Source organism: Cryptotermes secundus, unplaced genomic scaffold (assembly GCF_002891405.2).
Source record: "Cryptotermes secundus unplaced genomic scaffold, Csec_1.0 scaffold5, whole genome shotgun sequence".
In the NCBI taxonomy this organism is placed as follows: domain Eukaryota; kingdom Metazoa; phylum Arthropoda; class Insecta; order Blattodea; family Kalotermitidae; genus Cryptotermes; species Cryptotermes secundus.
In genome coordinates this window covers 1,711,283-1,731,110 of record NW_019724742.1, presented here as the reverse complement: position 1 = coordinate 1,731,110, position 19,828 = coordinate 1,711,283, and the positions used below count along the sequence as shown (strand labels likewise).

The 19,828-nt window shown below is 34.7% G+C and overlaps 2 protein-coding genes and 1 long non-coding RNA gene across 7 annotated transcripts in view; 1 reads left to right on the top strand and 2 right to left on the bottom strand.

Annotated features, from left to right (window-relative positions):
• LOC111862649 (coronin-7) overlaps positions 1–12,023 on the top strand; it is a 56,012-nt gene extending 43,989 nt beyond the window's left edge. For all 4 annotated transcript variants that reach the window (XM_023848181.2, XM_023848179.2, XM_023848182.2 and 1 more), the window contains 3 exons: positions 1,032–1,195; positions 3,083–3,166; positions 3,743–12,023. In XM_023848181.2, coding sequence (XP_023703949.1) covers positions 1,032–1,195; positions 3,083–3,166; positions 3,743–3,751 — 257 coding nt within the window. In that variant the 3' untranslated portion in view covers positions 3,752–12,023. The remainder of the gene's footprint in view (positions 1–1,031; positions 1,196–3,082; positions 3,167–3,742) is intronic.
• On the bottom strand, positions 11,493–13,732 carry LOC117282174. Its single transcript, XR_004512815.1, has 2 exons — positions 13,102–13,732; positions 11,493–12,590 (listed from the first exon to the last, which is right to left on the bottom strand). It is a non-coding gene; the product is annotated as an uncharacterized LOC117282174 (long non-coding RNA).
• Positions 13,733–15,754: 2,022 nt separating this feature from the next.
• On the bottom strand, positions 15,755–19,757 carry LOC111862702 (ubiquitin-fold modifier 1). Of its 2 annotated transcripts, XM_023848319.1 has the most exons (4): positions 19,666–19,757; positions 19,474–19,530; positions 17,331–17,461; positions 15,755–16,491 (listed from the first exon to the last, which is right to left on the bottom strand). In XM_023848319.1, the coding sequence occupies exons 1-4, from the start codon at positions 19,668–19,670 to the stop codon at positions 16,376–16,378; spliced, it is 309 nt and encodes a 102-aa protein (XP_023704087.1). In that variant the 5' UTR covers positions 19,671–19,757; the 3' UTR covers positions 15,755–16,375. The 2 variants fall into 2 exon arrangements, with proteins under 2 accessions (XP_023704087.1, XP_023704086.1); XM_023848318.2 differs by lacking the exons at positions 15,755–16,491; positions 17,331–17,461 and adding an exon at positions 17,470–18,624 and having other exon boundaries at positions 19,666–19,691.
• Positions 19,758–19,828: the final 71 nt, after the last annotated feature.

Genomic DNA, 19,828 nt, shown 5'->3' with positions numbered 1-19,828 from the left:
AACCAAGGAAAATATTGAGAGAGAAATTTAACATTAAGAAATGTTTGGGTCATAAGAACTGAGTTGTAAAAGGGTTGATGGCTTAAATTTAGAACCTTAGGTAAGGATAGTCATCATCATCATCATCATCCTCCTCCTCCTCATCCTCCTCCTCCTCATCATCATCATCTTTATTTGATGTGGATCATCTTGTGACAAGCGGCCTCCGTAGTCTAGGGGAAACGTTCCCACCTCATGACTCAAGGTACGCGGGTTCAAACCCAGCGGAGGTCGTGGAATTTTTAAGGGCGGGAAAATTCAGGGAACAAGTCCTCCGGGAGGGACTTTAAGTCGTGGGTCCCGTGTCGTAGATTTACGGCACGTAAAAGATCCTCATGTCTCTAGGAGACCTCTGAGCAAAATTAGGCAATTTTCCCACCCAAGTAGTTTCCAATGCCTCTGGTAGATGGGGGAAGTATGAAGGTACCAAGGGCCAACCTCGTTGGCTGAACGGGGCTGATAGCATGCACCAGTACCGGTAAGGTATGACGACTGGTAGAATATCAAAGGGGGATGTACAATAGACTATTAGTTGTGGTGCATGGGGAAACCCACCTCCTCCAATAATAATAATAATAATAATAATAATAATAATAATAATAATAATAATAATCTTGTGACAGAATCTTCTCAGTACTTCTCTTTTTTGCCATAAGTACTTCTGTGTAGTTGTGCCCACTCTCTATACTCTTTTTTTTTTAACTTGGTCTCCCTAATAGTTGATCATTTGACATCCTTTTTATGTGTTCAGAGGAATCCTGTGGTCTTCAGTCCTAAAATGTATCTTACTGACATTTCTTGATGCGGTTTTTCCACATTTTGCCCAATGTTCTGCTTCAGATTTTACCCCTCATTGTTGATATCCTAATACTCCATACAATATCTGCCTCTACTGCCTGTAATCTACTTATATCTGCACTGTAATTATGTAGATATGTATTGTATTATTTCCTGTCACTTCAGTTTCACTGCATATGTTGATCTGTTTGAAGTGTCTGAAGTGCAGGGGGCTGCAGGAAACATTGAGAAATCTGGTGGCAAGACACTGGGAAGCACAGCTGCCACATGTGGAACCTTCTCTGGTTCTCAGCAGCCGTACAATCGCCTGGGATGGAATGCAGATATAAGTGGTTCAACCAAAGAGAAGCAAGAACAGGTACTTCCCATGTGAATACTAAGCGTATCGGCAATGTGCATAGTACACTGAAAGCTGTGAGGTCTGGCACTGGGTGAACCAGAAACTAACCAACTATTCTGTTGAATGCTAGGAAAATATCTTAAATAGGTAGCCTTTTTACTGCATTCTTAAATCTAAGCTCACTTCAGTTTTAAATTATAAAAGTAGTGTTGATGTGCGAACGTTATGAGGTATGGATAATTAATAGGTAGGAGAATGGAATCAGATTTAAAATAGGGAAGTACAAGAAAAAAAAACTCTGTGGCCTGTAGTCCACAAGCGAACTGTACCAATAGGGAAGTACAATCAATTGAAATTTTGAACAGTCTGCAGACTTAGAACTTTAATTCAGTCTGAATTGAGTACTATTGGTCATTGCCTATTTCTGTGCAAAGAATATCATTCTGACTGAACAAATTTTCAAAGAATGTGCACATTACTTGTGGCAGTATGATACATACAGGGTATGCACTAAAGGAGAAGATGAGTGAATGTTAACCAAAGTTGCACAAAGTCAGAGACTTCTTCCTTTCAAGTTCAACCTTTGGTTCTTCAGATAAGTGTCTCTGGGACACATCAAGGGTTATGTAGAGCTCTGAAGTGTCTTTCGCAGATTTAATTCACCCAGTTGTTCATCAAATCAGCTGTCATCCAGCCATTTTATGCGCAAATGCATAGTTTTCTTTCTTCCTTCATGAAGTAACTTATCACTGGAAGTTTAACAGCTTCTCTTGAAAATCATCTGGAATCTTTTGATAGATGTTCAGTGACTGAGTGGCTCCTTCATGGCACATGAATTTTTTACACCAACATTGCCCAGCTTTGAAGTTTGTTAATCTGAGTGAATTGAGAGTTTCTGATGCCTTTATTTGCATAGCATGCAGTTTGACAGGCATCCCCTTTGCACACATCTGTTTAATGAAATGGAGGACTACAGCATCTATGACAGGCTGTCTTTCTTTCTTAGGCCTTATGAAGCGCTTGATGGTTGCATCACACAGAAATATGGAAGCATGAACATTCGTTTGACTAACATTTGCTTCACTTGTCATAAATTTATGTCCTACATATCTGTTTCTATGCTGTGCTGCATATGTAATGGATTTTAATTTTAATGCCATGTCATAATGGAATCATTTTGAAGACACTATAATGTGGCAATTACATATTGTGTTTGGGGTGTGCAGTTTTTTTGTAAAAATTAAAGTACAGCCCAAGTAGCACTAAGCATATCCAACAGCGAACTGAGATGATAACCAAATGTTCAGTGGTACCAACAGTACCAACCCCTAAATGTTCAGCAATGCCAGCAATACCCACCCCCCAACTCCCCTTACTGAGTGTAGCTTGTAACAAATGTTTTAAGACACAACAATTGGCTTAGGTGTAACAATGAATGCTAGTCAGTCTCTCTTCATATCAGAGTATTAGTTAACATTAAAACTGCTTGGTATATTCGGTGTCCCAACACCTATCAGATGTTTTATACATTGTCACATTTAATGATATTCTTAACAGTGGAAATACATAAATACTTTCAGAATCTCCTTTTTCTTGCTGTCTTTGTGTGTACTGTCCCATGGCTAGTGTTTTGGACATGAAGATTTTCCATACAATTTACTCATACAGTGTAAATTTTTGTCATCATGTCATCAAATGCAAGACATGCCCTGATTTCAGAAATTTTAAAATGTGCATCTTAAAATCAAGAAAATATGGTAAATATTCACCGTCATCAAATTTGCTCAGCTTGTTTCAAACCATTTTTAGTTCATTTTCAGTAGTCACCCTTACATAGAAATGTGCAGTCATACGAGCAGAGTAATGTTTGTCAGGTATTGTGAGTCAAGATGTTTGTTACTGCAGATTCAGCGAGCAGTTAGCAGCAAGATGGAAGTGAATCTGAAGCTCGAACAGGATGAGATGGAGGGTGTTGATGAACGTGAGTGGGTGAGTATAATATTAGTCAACATGTTTAATTATCCACAAGTGGGACTTTCCACTTCGATGCGTATTACATTAAGAGTGGTGCTTGTTGCCTTACAGGCTTTTACTTCCAGTGGCACCACCCATATGAAGTCCCGGTTTCAAATTCTGTTGTCTGTCATTGCACTCTAATGTTGTTTTATTTCTTCTGTCCTTTCTCTCTTTTTCTTCCACTTCCACCTTCTCCCTTCCTTCTTTTCCTAATTTTTGTATATGAATTTTGTCTAAAGAAGAAGTTGATGCTATCTGTGCTGTGTATCTCATGAAATACCCATTTTCTTTATGGAGCAGTGGACTTGAACACCAACTGGGAAAAATCTTAAATTGGCGAAATTTAGCATGGAAATGAAATACTTGGAATCATTGAAATTTAACTTTAAATTAAGACAGTTCTTAAGTTGAGGAACATGAAGTGGGGGTTCAACTGTATTTGGAAGGATAGTTTCATCTATAATGTACAATGTGCCTTCCAACATTTTTAACAATTATATTCTTAATTTAAGGCTAGGAGTACAGTGACCTAAACTTGAATTGTTCCAGGAGGACTGAGCAGTGACAGCACAAAATCAATACCGCCGACTTGGGACCAGTTGCATTTATAAAAAGCTCGGTGGGTTTTTCATGGCGCAGATCATGGTATTCACACTTTCTGTGCAAGATAACAGTCACCACATTGATGTGTCTGTAAGTGATAGTCTGTTTGAGCCCAGAATGTCTACTGGAATATTTGCTTGATTGTAAGTTGTATTCAGTTTGTCCTTCCACCTTAAAAATTACAACACTTAATTCAGGAAATCTAAAGAATTAAAATAATGCCACATACCTTGATATTCATGCTTATTTGCATACATTCCATGTCATTCACTGCACCCAGTATGTATGACAGAATTATGAGTACTTTACAGCATAATGTTCTGTTAAATGTTATAGAGGGCAAAAAAGAGAGATGTTGGGTATCAAAATTTCCTTGAAGCTGTCATTTACAGATTATGTTCTTTGTTTGTTGGTGACTCATTAATAGGTCTGCAAAGATTTTTTAATTAAAATTCTATATTTGGATAGTAGGCCATACATTATTCTGTATGAAATGTTATAATTGAAATCAGTATTATTACTGATTAATTTAAATGAAAAGTTTAAAAATGGGTATTGAATGGAAGTTTTCTGCATTTTGAAGCCAGTTTCTCTTCAGTTAGTTATACATTTAAATGTATATATAAAATAGGTGGCAGAATTTATCCTCAGATAAACAGGTGAACAGTTAATACGTTAAGTGCTGTGTTCAGCATGTGAAGTCCTGTCTTCCAGCTGTATCAGTTGTTCCTTACTGTTCTTAGTGACTCACCTGTTTAGGATGAATTAGCCAAACGTTTTATCATTGAACAGTTGAAAATGTTTGGCAACAATTCGAAGCAGAAGCTTGGCATGAAGTTACAGACAGAAAGGAACTTGTATTTTGATTAAAGATCCATATATATTAAAAGAATATGAAAATTTAAAGCAGTGTGAAGACTATTTTACTGCTCAGCCAGAAGCATTGTTTAAAATAAATTAGCTTTCTAATGTTGGTATGAATATACTTAAAAATAAACTGTTTAATTTAAAAAATGGCAGTCATGTTACTGTTAATATTATGTTATTAATAATAATAACAATAATAATAATAATAATACTGACAACAACCACAACAATGAAAATACCAGTAATAATCTCCAAAGTATCAAAGACTTGTTGATATTTGAATTTCTTATAGTTCTTAAAATATAGATTAGAATGTCGTTTGTTTATAAGCCATTTGGCAACAGAGAACATTTAAATTAATGCCAACTGCAGAGGCAGAGGACTTCTAAATATTTAACCTACAAAATGTAGCAGTCTAGTAAAATGGGCCAAACATCTAGAAAAATTAAGATTCAGATAGTGCCTGTTCTTAGTTTTGTCTCTGTTTATTTTTTATTTATTCATTATTACATTTATTTATTAACTTATATAATCATTTATTTGTGCCACTTGGACAGGTTCCACTTCATGGAAAGATATAGAATTGCTGCACAAAATGCATACATATTGATATTATTAGTCATATATATTTCATAAGATATAAGAAAAAGGAAATATATCATATTATCAAGAAAAGTTCTGCACTTTTCTTCTTATTTAATTAAAGTATCTTTGGATGAACGGTGTTTTGTGTAAAATTTCATTGATTCCTTGGATTTTTTGTATTTTCCACTTTCATCTTTATGTCACTCAGCTTTTTAACTCTGGAAAATGTGACATACATCTGATCATGAGTGAGAATGATCAGTCACACACAGCCCAGTTTTTCTCAAAGTCTGCCCCTGTTCCTTGTTTATGGTCATTGCAAAGGCCACACAAACTGGAAACTGGTGCTGCTTCACTGTGAAGCCTTCTTGGGTCAGACGGTTGCAGGTGCATGTTGTGTTCTCTATATAAGGACACTTTCCCCTTTGAATGGTGATTAGGTACCATTCACCATTCCTTGTTTTGTGTTCATATTAAAAATTGACATTCCTGTAGATCATTTTTTTTGTTCATCTTATATGGTGGCAATTCAGATGATTTTTTTATTATTCCATTGACACAGTTGTTGGGGACAATTGCCAATTCTTCTTTCTTTGTGTTAGAATGAGGCCCAGAAACATCCTTATCCTTTCATTTGTATTAGAAAAGAGAATCAGAACAACTGTGTAGGCTATCATATTAACATCAGAGTAACACTTGTTACATATACTGAGAACATTTTCCATTTAATACCCAACATAAACACAGATAGCATTTAATAGTACTGTTGTTTTTGTCTTGGTTGCAAGGTGACTGAAAGTAAATGTTGCTACATATTCTCTGACTACTTTTATAACTGTATTGTTTGAGGGAAGAATTATGACCTCAAACCAGACTCATTGATGATGAAATCCAAACTGGTGCAAGAAATTGCCTTGCAAGTTGTGAATAGCAGTTATGAACAGAAACTGTCCTTCATCAGAGAACTGTTCATAATCAGTATGGTTGGCATACCATATTTACATAATGAAACAGTTTGTCAGTTACAGACATCTGAAACACAGGTAACTTGGCTACTATCTAGTCCATGTGATGCATATTTGTAAATAATTGCTGCTGTAGTCTTAACAAACTATCAATATAAAGAAAACATCACAGTAACTTTTACAATTTAACTTAACATTTATTCCATAATTAAGATTATTTACACAACATGTGCACACAGAATAAAGTTTTTAATATAAGTTTATTGATGCTTGTGCTTGTGATAAAATGACTTCTCAATCTGAATAAATATTGATATTATTTATAATATATAAAGCAGTATTTATATATAATACAGTTATCTTGTAAGCTTTTCAGTGAGTGCACATTTTTTAATATAAAGTTAATATCTGACAGAGTTTCCAGATATATATCCATCAGACAGAACATTATAATATTGACAGCTTACTTCATTAATACATTAATCCATTATACAGTATGGTTTTACATGAACCATCATCAGCTGGATGGCCAGTAACACAGAAATTATAGAGATGATGACTGTATACAGTAGATGCCATATGTTGTTGGGTCCATCATCAAACTGCTGTTTTAATATCAAATATTTGTTTTCTACGTACAGAAGGTGTGGAATATTTTAGTAATTTTTTAAGTTTTTATTTCACTACATCAGCTGTTAATTCAAGATACTCCTTTGCAGTTTTCTTATCCACCTATTGACTTATTTACACAGTAACATATTTTTCAACATCATAAAATTTGGTGATGGCTGCATCACCAGAAAGTATATATTGAACTCTTATGGATAGTTGTAATCTCTGTCATTCTTGTATTATTGATCATCCACCTGATGATGCTTTTTGTAAAACCGAAATATGTAGTGCAGTAAATACTAATAAAGGAAGTTGATAATATCATTGTTCTCTTTGGTGGATATACACATGGAAACTCTTTTGTCAGTTCCACACAGACAGGATGCATTTTATGGAAGCCAGTGTATTTACTGGATGTACAGTAATGCAAACACCCATAATCTGAGCTGGGTCTATAATGCAAACATATTCATTATTTGTAATTTCCTACAAAAAGAGAATATAAGCAGGATTGCTAAATAAGCACTCTGTAATTTTATATTGAAGAGGTAAATGTATGTATTGACACAATGTGTAGTGTGGTTAATTTTTAAGCATCTAATTTGTTTATATATTAAAGACTTTAGTGTTAAAGTGTTTGATTATCAAAGAAAATTTTGTTGATAATTTGATTTCTGTAGTCTGTAAGACTGTGTAAAACAGAGGTTTGTGTGTGTGTCCTGCACATTTTAGATCCATGAAATTTTGTGCAGGAGATGATAAATGCTGTTACAAGAATTCCATTTTCATCCTGATTGAACTGTAGTATGTACTCTACATATGAGTATTAATGAAACGTCTTTTCCCCTCTTGAATGCCTTACCTGTTCCAACTAAAACATTTCCGTGTGGTGGTATCAAACCACTTTGTCTGTCCACATTTAATTTTTAAGGAGATTCTACAATGTTTTACTGTGATAGAAGGGGCAAGATCCTTTTAATTGTAATATATTGTGTTCAGAGGAGTGGAGAATTAGTTGATGTCAGACATGTTTCAGGTTAAACCTATAGTCTTAAGAAGATATGTCATCGCTCCTGCCATCATTGTCAGCGGCAGCAGTAAAACAACCCTTTCTTGAGCCATAGCTTTCCTTAGAAGATTCTGTCAGACTTGTCTGAATTAGACAATCAATTTTCAGATTTCACAACAGTAATTTTTTTACAGAGCGAGGTCATCAGCCTTGCATCCATCCACCAACCTGGGGGATTAGGTCTCCACATTTATGTCCCTCAGTGACAGTGTAGCCCCAAGGCATCATGTTCTTTTCTTCATCCTCTGTGACTTGCAGGGGTATGGTAGGGGTATTTAGAGCAAGTATATATGACTCAGAATTACTGGGTTTTTGGACTTTAAATGTTTTGGAAACTGGATGTTTCCCTCCTCAGGTGAGGGAGAGGAAATCACCTACTCAGTTGGGTCCCTTAGAAAGAACTAACCTCAATTACTGGAACTCCCCTGTCAGATTCATGCAGCTATTCAATCACCTTAGACCAGGCTAATGCAGCGGAAGATAACAAGAACATATGCAATAAAATTGTGACCGAGCGCACACGTGTGGAACTAGGATAGAAAAGGATGTAGAAATTTGTGTAAAAACCTAGCCAAGAAAAAACAAGTGCATTAGCACCAATGCAAAGAAATTGAAAGATTTCGTGAAGACATGTACATCTGCCACTAGTGACATCTGTGGAGTAAAACCAGAACATTCAAGACTGAAACCTAATGGAAACCCATGAAAATCCCAAGTATATATGAACATAACAAAATGACAGGACAATTTCAAGCATGTATATTCCCACTTATGCAAAGTATGGTGCAAAAATTTGTTTCCAGTTTATTAACTCTTTTGCTGCAATACATATTAGTGGTATTTTACTGTGAGTGAATAGAATTTTTCATTTCTGTATGTTATGCAACAAATACTGGTCAGATGAATCAACAGACTTAATATTTGTAACTAAATAATACTGTATTTAAGCATCCTGTTCCATTAATATATCATTTGTACAAATATATTTCCATCTTATATGCAACATATTATTCTAGAAACCCTTCTTCCTCACTACATGTTTCAGCCAATCACGGCCATCATCAGGTATCTTCTGTCATGCTGAAATTGTACTGTATGTCAAAATCATATATTGCATGCGAAAGTGATATTTCCTGATTAAAATAAATTAACCTTAATTAAAGTTAACATGGCAGTATTTTCCTTACTGTCACTTTCCAATCATTTAACAGATATATGCTTAATATCTCTAGTTTTGGATTTATTTGCACAGCATTCCCTTTTCAGCATGGACATTATGCATGTTATTTGAGCAGTTCATAATACCCACACCATAAAGGGAATGCTGCAAAAATAAATCCAAAATGAGAGATACTCAGGCACATATCTTTTAAACGAATGGATGATGACTACAAGGAAAACATTGGGATGTTAATTAATTTTAATTAAGGTTAATTTATTTTAACCAGGAAATATTGCATCACATGTGACACATAATTTTGACATATGGTGCAACAATTTTAGCAAGATGAAAGACACATGATGATGGCCGTATATGGCTAAAACATGTAGTGAGGAAGAAGGGTGACTAGATAATAAGTTGCATTTAAGAGAGAAACATGTGGGTGCAAATAAATTGTAACTGAATATATTGCTGGATGATCTCTAGATCACATCATCATTTTGTAATGATTGTATCTGAAAATGTCCTGGTTGGAGTGTTCCCTCTATACCATTGATTTTAAGTGAGATATTTCAAGTTTTTCTGTCTTTCCAGACAGTAGGCCATGTATGAATACTATAAATGTTTTGCCTGCTGATGTATATAACCCATGCAATGAACAGAATAGTATTAAATAAACCAATATCAATATTTAACATGGGTGGAAGTGTTTATTCCAATTTGGAATACACATATTTTCAAAATTAATTCTTTGATTTAATGCCTCACTAGCCTGGATATTCATTTATTACAAACAAAAATCTCTTCTAGCATTTACAAACCCATTGTTGAAACAGTAATCACACTACAGAAATCACACTGCTTAATCACAAACAATTGTTCCTTGTGTATCCGTAAAATATATTCACTGTATTAAACAATGTTACAAATGAAAGTTGCAGATCTTAATAAAGTCTGTATTTTATTTCACATTCAGAGTGTGGGAATGATGAGCATTTTTAGAAAAATTATAAAAAGTTCAGTTTGACCTTAATGTAAAGTATATGTTATAATGGACTGGTATGAACCAGTGTCTAACAGCATTTAATTAAGCCCAATACCGAATCTAATATAAATTAGTCTAGCAGTTTGGCAGGTATAACTTGTGGACAGATGGATACACATAACCCATTCTTTATGTTCTTTGTCATGTATTTTTTGCTGAAAATGAATGGGTATGATGTATTTCATCAGAATGCGAAAGTTTAAGAAAAAAATTGGTAAATATGTCATACTGATGATATATGTAATTTAATTTCAAATTTCTTCACCTCTTCCACACATGTAATCAGTGTTACACTGCAGCCAAATACTCTAAGGTACCATGTAGGATTTACAGGGTTAGTGTCACTATTTGAATTGCTTTAGTGCATTCTTTGACAGTAGATAAGCGTGAACAGAAATGAACACATTTTGCACTTCTTGTTTCATCTGGTTTCATTATGTTGCAGTTTTCTGAATCATACAGTTAGTGTAGACTTGAGATTGTAAGGTAAAACAAAGAAACAGTTTCCCTGCCAAGTTCTGTCTGTTTCTTTATCCACAGTGGTATTTCTGATGCTTATAGTGAATGACATAATTCTGCACCCTCTCTAAAATAACAGAGGTGACTAACCTGAAATTCAGTCTGACTTTAGTATGTATAACTTCCTACACCATAAAGGAACATAATTAAATTGGTAAGGATTAATTTTCTGGTAAAGCTTCTCAGGATATTAGTTGTGCCAAGACTTTTGGGCCTTCACTTACCATAAATACTTAAATTTTATATAAGGTTCAGTTTGGAATTTGTCATGGTGACTTGAAGACACTTAAGTCAGCTTGACAGTTCATGTGTAATATGAAAGATAACTGACCAGCAGTAGGTCATCAGTTACTGATAGTAACTTAGTAAAACTTAATAATCATATTATGAGCAGCCAAACAAATTTTTATACAGAATGAAATTATGCTTTCCATACTTTAATGTGCTCTTGTTACGAGGACTGATTTATGCAGTAATCCAGCATTCCATAATGGTGCCAAAAATAATTGTAATTTCGTTTTCTAAGTCTGAGGAATTTCAGTATTATGTAGTTCTTGTTTCTGATTGTTCAAATGCTCAAATGTTTGCAGTTTATTTGTATTTGAATTGCACTGATGAGAAGTCATGTGAATTAGCCTGTAGAATGATAGTATTAACAACTTTTCTTTCAATCATGACCTGAAATAACTGATAATGTCATTTAATACAAAAATATGGGAAGACAGGAGGTTTGAAAGGGAATTCAAAGAAATGAATGGGAAATGTATAGGGATTTGGGAAAATAAGCTTTCATTGACTATTGTCATAGTTTTGGGAATTGGGTGGCAGAAATAATGTAACATTCCCATAAGGTTGACAAATGATTGAAGATATATAAAAGCAAAGCAGTTTTTTGATAAATATTTTCTACATTTAAAGCAATTTTTAAATTCATATTTAAAATGGAAGTGTACATAACAAGTATAATCTGTAATAACTAACTCATCACTGTTTCTTTCATCATCTGCAGCAGAAGTAAGGTACAGCATCAGAATTCCTTTATAGTCAGAACCTGTCTTCTTATATTTTATGACAGGAAGATTCCAACTATTACAATAGAAATTATGCAAAAATGATTGCTTACCATTAATAATAGTAAGATGAAGAAGAAGAAGAAGAATAACTAAGGCAAATTTTGGTTTTAACAGTACATAAACAACAAAATGGAAAGGTTTCCATCAGAAAGATTAGAATTTTTGCATGCATTTGTGTTGTGAATGGTGACTGATTGTGTGATTCTTGTATGGAGAGATGATGAGCATTATGTAACTTGTGTTCTGGTATGTTGCAAGGAAGCAGTTCCATGTTTTTTAGTGTGTACATTTTTCATTATTTTTATAGTATAAATATATATGTAAACATAATGTATGGTGGTGTCATAGTGTTGTAAGCAACTGTTTGGACCAAGTTGCCTGCAGCTGCATTGTTATTACAGTGCAGCAAAATTTGAATCCTGCAGTTTGTTTTGCTGTGAGAGACACACAAGTATGAAGAGAAAGAGTTCTTACAGTGTGTTTTTTTGTTGTCTTATCATGTGTGGCATACTTCTTCACAATAAAAAGGTAAGCCATTTTTACAGTGGTATTTCAGAAGTTTGTTACTTTTAAATCAAACCTGTGGAAGCCAGTGTTTAATTTTTGGTTGTAATATGGATGTATATAATGTTATAACTAGGTTACTGCCACAGCTGTTTGGCCTGCTTTTCTTGTCTTGTTATGCCTTCTTTGCATGATGTACATAAGTAGAATGCAGATGAGGGGGCTAATGTCTCTCTATATGTCTGTGCACATTTCAACTCAAAACTGTTGGACAAATTTTTCATAAAATTTTATATGAATGCAGTACCATTGGAGGCTACCCTAAGCACATAGTCCTTTATTCTGCAGTCAGTAATAAGCAGGCGCACAAGTTCCACTTTGTAAATTCAGTAACTGTAATAACAACAGTAACAAAAGTAAGCAGAGTTGTATTTAATACTGTTAACATCTTCATCACAGTTATTCATTACAACCAAGAGCATTCAGAATGCCAAGATGCAAAGACTGTCTGTTCCCACCCCTCTAATAACCAAATAACAACTCAACAGATTTTCATGGAACTTGTTATGAATATCTTGCTGCTGTTAGAGATCACCTCAGTTTTGTACTGTGTGTGTATCAACAAGGATTCTCTTCATGAATGCTCTTGACACTATTCAGAATGAAAACGGTTTGGATGAAATTTTAATTAGAGAGTGAGTTGGGCTGGCTCAGTTTGTTGAATGATGAGGTATTAAATGTATTCATGTCAATCAGGATAGAGACCAGTGGCAGGCTCTTGTGAACAGAAATTTTTCTGAATAAACATTTTCCACGAAAATTACAACAGGGAGACTACTGTTGGCAGTTATTAGCAGAATTAATACTACTTGCAACCAGTTAATGCATACCTATAATTACTCACATCTCTTCTGGCAGTCATAATAGTTTTGCTGCACTGTGAGCTGTAACTTCAATAATCTAGATGCTTCTGATATATAGAACTTACAGATTTCTTCTATGCTATATTAGTGCTTTTGAAACTTTGCAGTTGTTCTAAAATTACCTTCACACATGAGGGGGCAATGTCATAACCATATCCTAATTCTTTATAAATAAGCTACAGACAATACAAATCAAAGTTTGTTGTTGAGCAAAATGTTCTGCTCAAACTTTACAAATAATGGAGTATTAGGCATTGGTAGGTAGATAGATAAATATGGTGAAAACAGAGCTGGGACAAAATTTTCTGTGATTATTATTTACATTTATTACAAAACCTACCATGCTAATTTGTATCAATACAAAGTAAAAAATGAAGGAAACAAACTATTTTTTGTACTACAAGAAGCATATGCTATCTTGAAGTTAAGCAGTTAATGAGGGGTATCTTTTGTTCTAAAAAATGTAAAATTTCTTTTAATCAAGTTAGAAGCATGTATTAAACCCTCTAAATTTATTAACAGAACCAGCTCAATTCGAGGTGGGCGGGGCATGTAGCACGATTGGGGGGACAAGGAATATGTATAGGATATTGGTGGGAAAGCCAGAAGGAAGGAGACCACTGGGAAGACCAAGGCATAGGTGGGTGAACAATATTAAAATGAATCTTAGAGATGGTATTGATTGGATTGATCTGGCTCAGAATAGGGACCAGTGGAGGGCTCTCGCGAACACGGTAATAAACCCTCGGGTTCCATAAAATGCTGGGAAATTCTTGAGTAGCTGCAGAATTGGTGGCTCCTCCAGAAGGGCTTAGCTCCATGACTAAGTAAGTAAGTAAGTACCAGCACAAATTCACTGATTACTCCTAAGGTTCTGCAGCTACATTCGTGGCCCCTACCACTGAAGAACTGTGATGTATATACTGTATGATTTTGCTATCTTGTGTGTTTTAATACCAGAGCTACTCGATCAATTCAGAAGGAGTGATGTTAATTGGTTTTCAGACTTTCAAAGCATGTAGTTGGACTGGAATAGACTTAGACTAATAATATGATGCCATCTTTAGCAGAACAATGATTCTCATCTGTGGGCAATACTCATCTTTCATGTTTCTTTCTTTCATCTTTCATATTGCCTGTCATAGGATGATGTTGAATACAAAATGATCTCCATTTTTTGAAAACACAAGAAAAGTGATGCATGTAGTGACATTTTTAAAAAGGGTGATTATAAGGTGACTGAATTTTACAGTCTGATTTAAATACAAAAATACACTCATATTGTAAGGCCAGTTCTAGTTCTCTAATAAAACTTACAGTATTGATTACTGCATTTCTTTACTCAGCTGTTTTTGTAATACATCTTATAAGTATAATCTTATAAGTAGGGACATGGATATCTGTCATGTAAAATTAGTAATTAAAAGCAAAATGAGGATAAACTTGAGTATTCCAAATGGCAGTATTTGATCTTCAGCTTCTAGTACTAACCTTAATAACTACTCGTAGGATTAATATTACTGAATATTGTGGCCTGGTCAGAATGACTCAAGTCACTGGAGTTAGCAGTTTCTGAGGGGCTAAACGGAGTAGATTTCTTCCCCCAAAACCTGAGGACAGAAACATCCAGTTCCCAAGATGATGGTCAAAGTCCAAAAACCCAGTAATTCTAAGTGTTATACACCATCATCAGAACCTTTTAGAATCTAATTACATTCTAGTGGTTGGCAGTCTTCATATTCAGGAGGTCATAGGTTTGAATCATAGCTGGTAGATCAATTCCTGACTTATATTCCTTGTAATTTTCATCAATTTCTATACACTATGAAATAGTGCTATAATAGGCCATGACCACATCGCATCTGAAGCTACAGCTGTGGTTATGAAGAGTTCTATCTTCTGAGATATAATACCAAGTAGTCCTTTGAAAGTCAACCAAAATTTGGAGGAACATGTCATCTCCATCTTCAGGGTCGAAGAATAAGCCAAGCAAAAAACCAGTGGCTCCTTGCCACTGCTTTCATTCTGGTTTCTTGGCTTATTGTTTGTAATTACAGATAATGAGCATTCAGTAAATTGAATAATCAATCCACACCCTGTGTCCAGTCACTAACAGATGACAGTATGTTAGCCACACAGAAAAATGGCTAATTCCTTACACCATTCTGTATATATGAAAACCTCTGTTCCCAGCTGTCCTCTTTTCATACTTGCTAAATATATTTTCTGCTCGTTCTTTTCAGTACATAAGAAATTAAATTCTCAAAACCGGGTCCAGCCTACCATTCTGCTATCAATGTGATAGCAAGCTGTAGAATTTCCTTCAGAGCTTTGACAGTTTCTTTGTCCTGTTTTCTGATCAACGGTTCTTAGCCAGCTGTCTCTACCAAGGAACAGATTTTTAGATCCTGCAAGGAAGCCCAGTACATATGCACTCATATAATGTCACTGTTTCTCCAGGAGTCTATGGAGAATGCTGTGTAGTAGACAATTTAGATGTATGTTTATTAACAAAATTATGCAGTGGTCCAAAACGTATGACACAAACTCCGTCCTAAGTGCAACAATTTATTGTAGTTCGTCTTCTTTTCTGCTACACTACATGTTTCGGCCGTAAATGGCCATCATCAGGTGTATTTTTCTCACGTTTGTGTCATACATTGTGTAGAGTGTAACAGGATACTTAAATATAATACAGTGGTCAAAAATTAAAGAATGTATTAAACATTGAACATAAGAAGGAAGTCTTGAATTTGAGAGACACAGGTGTTAGTCTGAGAACAAATGCTCACCAGTGGGGTGTAGCAACATCAACAGTTGGAAATGTTAACAAGAACAGGAATATGACTCTGAGGGCTTGAGAAGAAAACTGAACCAAAAAAGGATACAAAAATTAATTAGAACACCATGAATTTGTTAAGTCCTCAGTCTGAAATGTTGCAGAAATGTTTCACAGTGAACAGTTAGTTATAAGGCTAACAGCTATGCATGTAGTAGGCTCATCTGCACTGTGTAATAGCTATCAACACAAAAATGAAAACATTTAACATATTTTCTGTAAGTTGACCACCTTCTTAATTTGAATGTATTTGAGTCACATTTTGGTATGTTCATATGTCAGATTCAGTCATATATTCTAGTAGTGACTGTAATGCTCTAAAATATTTTCATAAACTTTTACAGTTAACACTGAAATGAACAAACGTGTTCAGAAATGAGCCCAGAAACTTTCATTATAGTCAATGGATACAAAATCTAGATTCTGACTGTTGCACTAAGGTCAACTAGACAGATGTGTGGGATGGTTTTAGTGCCCACTCGATCTCTGGGAATTAACCGAAGCTCGGTACCATGCTTCAAGAAGACATTACCTTCAAAAAAGAGAAATACAGTAATTAAAAAAACGTGTGTCATAACAGATAAGAATATTACTATGTCCCTCTGTTTATACACACTTGAGGTTTGAAAAGAAATACAATTTTATTCACGCATGACAGTGAAATTATTTGTGATGATTATATAAAAACACAAGTTTAGTACGTGGAAAGAATTGCAACTAATAAAATAAATTAAAATTAGTAATGATGATATTTATGTAAACATATACTGTAATATTATGACATTATGGAGCCATGAAAGGTGTACTGCTGCAGTTATTACAACTGGCCTCTGGATCCTATACCTGAAATCAGTTAATTCAATCTACCACAAGTTTCAACTTTTCATTATACAAAATCTTTTGTTTCTTAGTTCTTTGTGTTTTATACCCATTTTAACTTCCTTGATTGAATTAGCGCGATAAAAAAGTAAATACTAGGCTTAGAAACCATGAAATTCTTCATTGTGAGAATCGTTCCATTTTGCTAACAGTTCTTATCTTACTCGATACTAAATCCAAAATTTTCAATATTAAGCCACTGACATACTTTGATAGTGATATTACATTTGTGAGTCCAGGTTTATGGCCATGAAGTGTGAACATATTAAAGTGGAAATAGTTTATTCACTGAATAACAATGATTTATCCATAAAAAGTTCCATGATACTTTTGAGGCATTTAGAAATCATCTGCTTTAGGTATTTTGAGTAGACAGAATGAAATAGTTTCCCAGAGGATTAAATTTCTCTTATTTCATATGTACCTCATCTGAAGAGGAAAATAGTTTTTAAATTTTTTGGCTGAGTTTATTTTTTTGGTGAAGATACCTACCTGCAGTTTGTTGGGGATTGATCCCAATCCCATCATCAGTTATTATTGCTGAAGTTGCTGGTGGGACTTTAAATTCTTCAGCAGCAAATTTGAGCACTGCAGTGAATGGTGTGTTTTCTGGAACACTCAACCTACATGAAATAAATCCATCAGGTTGGAGTCAATTTCTTATCTTTGCTGTTGGAAACGAGACATTTTGCCAAGACTGGCAATCCACACTGTCTTTCCACTTCCACCCATACACTACAACCTGGCTGAGACTTTAAATCCTGTAATGTCCGTCTCATATAATTCCCAGCTAAACCCCAAGATTCCAAAAAACATCTCACTACATTAACTAAATCATCAAATGAAAGATCTGCAATCAGTTTAGCACTCTTGTCAAGATGCCAAATACAATTTCTCTCTGTAAACTCAATGATCATAGACTTTCCAATATAGACAATAAATTTTATCAAAACAAAAAGTATCTCAGGGTATAAATCACAGACTGCAACAATCAAACTTCTACTGGTAACAAGAACGGCATGCCAAAAAACAGGATCCCTTTCATTCTCTATACTCATTTTCAATACAAGTGATTCTGTTATTATCTTCTTCATAATCTTTACTTCCTCGTTGTAATCTTCCTTAACCAATATTCTCAACACAGAGTCTAGAAATCTGCTGTCAGTACAGGCTGAACGGATACAGTTCGAAATGTTGGATTTTTCTCCACATCGTACATACTTTGTCCAAATTGACTTCAACAGTTCACAACCTAATGCAGACTTATATTTTTGTAGTAAAAATGTTGTATTAAGTTCATCAATAACACTTGTAACTGCATCATGTGTATGTTTTTTACATATCAGTTTCTCCTTTAACAAATGAAACCTATCTCTTCCACAGATATGTAAATATTCATTAGTGGCACTTATCAACACTTCATCTGTAACTCTGGAAGTTATGAAGAAGTTAGACAGAATCAGATCACAAGCAGCTGTAAACTCCTGCACTTTATAATGTGCTGTGATGCCATATTTAATTTTGTGCCACTCTATGAGTTTATTTTCAAATGCTGTAACACAACCTTTAGTCTCCAATACAGAACATATATTTTCAATCTCTTGTGCACACTGGAAAGCTTCCTGTATCTCACTTCTGGTCACTCCTCTCATCCATTCACAATGCTCATACTTATCAAGGAAGAAACAGAAGCACTCAAGAATCTGTCTCATGCTGTGTACTTCAATACAATGACTCTCCATTATGCATTGAGCCTGAGAATATCACTTAAATAATGATGCATCATCTGTCAAGAAAAATGGAAACAGCCTGTCAATTATGTAACATTTTCACTTCCTTTGTAAATAGAATAAAAACACAATTATTTCTGGGAACCACATGACACGGGATCATTTGGAATGAATAAGAGAAGTCCCAGTTTGCAGTTATCTTCAAATCCTATGCTTAATACTGAATCACAAAGATACCATAGATCCTGAAGAATTCATTGTAGTAATGATCGAAGATGAATAAAGTTCAATTCTGATGTACTATTATGCTGTCTTTACTAAACAAAATTATAACCTGCTAAGTATGGGGCCTTTGGCCTAATCATTTTTAATTTTGTCATTAAGCTAAGTTAACATCATTAGCGTGGTCTCAAAAGAATATATGAAAACGGAAAAACAAGAAGTTACTGCCTAGACACACTGAATTTTCTGCCTTTTTTTTGCATGCAATAAAATAAAAAAAATTAAGTTATTCACTTCCATATCCTACTCCACTACTAGATTAGAAACCTCACATCTATACCGTGTAGCTACCACATACAACTGTCATCTGTCTTGTACCTCAACATCTAATGGTTATTGTTTATGCTCGTTTTATGACCTATGAATACCTGGCACCATACTATGGAATTTAAAAACCTTCAAATTCTATCATTAGTCATTTATGCAAGTGTGGTCGAAAATTCGATGCTCTGACGAAGAACAACTGCCTAAAACATATTCGGAAGGCAGCACAAACAAATAATCATTTGGAGGGAGGACAACTTAAATAATGGTTGCATTTGTTTCAGGTTTCTCCCGAGTACTTTACAAAAGATGATGATGAAGAAGAAAATAACATCCAGATATTCGGTACTTATACTCACACTTTGAAAGGCAGTTTGGGATCGGATGTGAGCGTAATCTTGAATGTCACCTTCGATCTGAAACAATATGGTCAAAGAGAAAAGTACGTCCATATGCAAAATAATTACACAAATACTGACTATGTTTCAAAACTTAAACATAGTTGTACATTAGAGAGTATACAGTAGCTAAAACGAAAGGATGGAGCTTACGCCATTATTTCTTCTGTATCGCCAAGAGTTTGTTGAAATTAAACTTAACCTCAATATCTGACACGTTCAAACCTACAACATCAATGACATCAGCACGGAACAAACAACACCATCAGTGCCATCAGTGTCTCCAAACCTCCAAACCACTCCAAACGTCCAACAA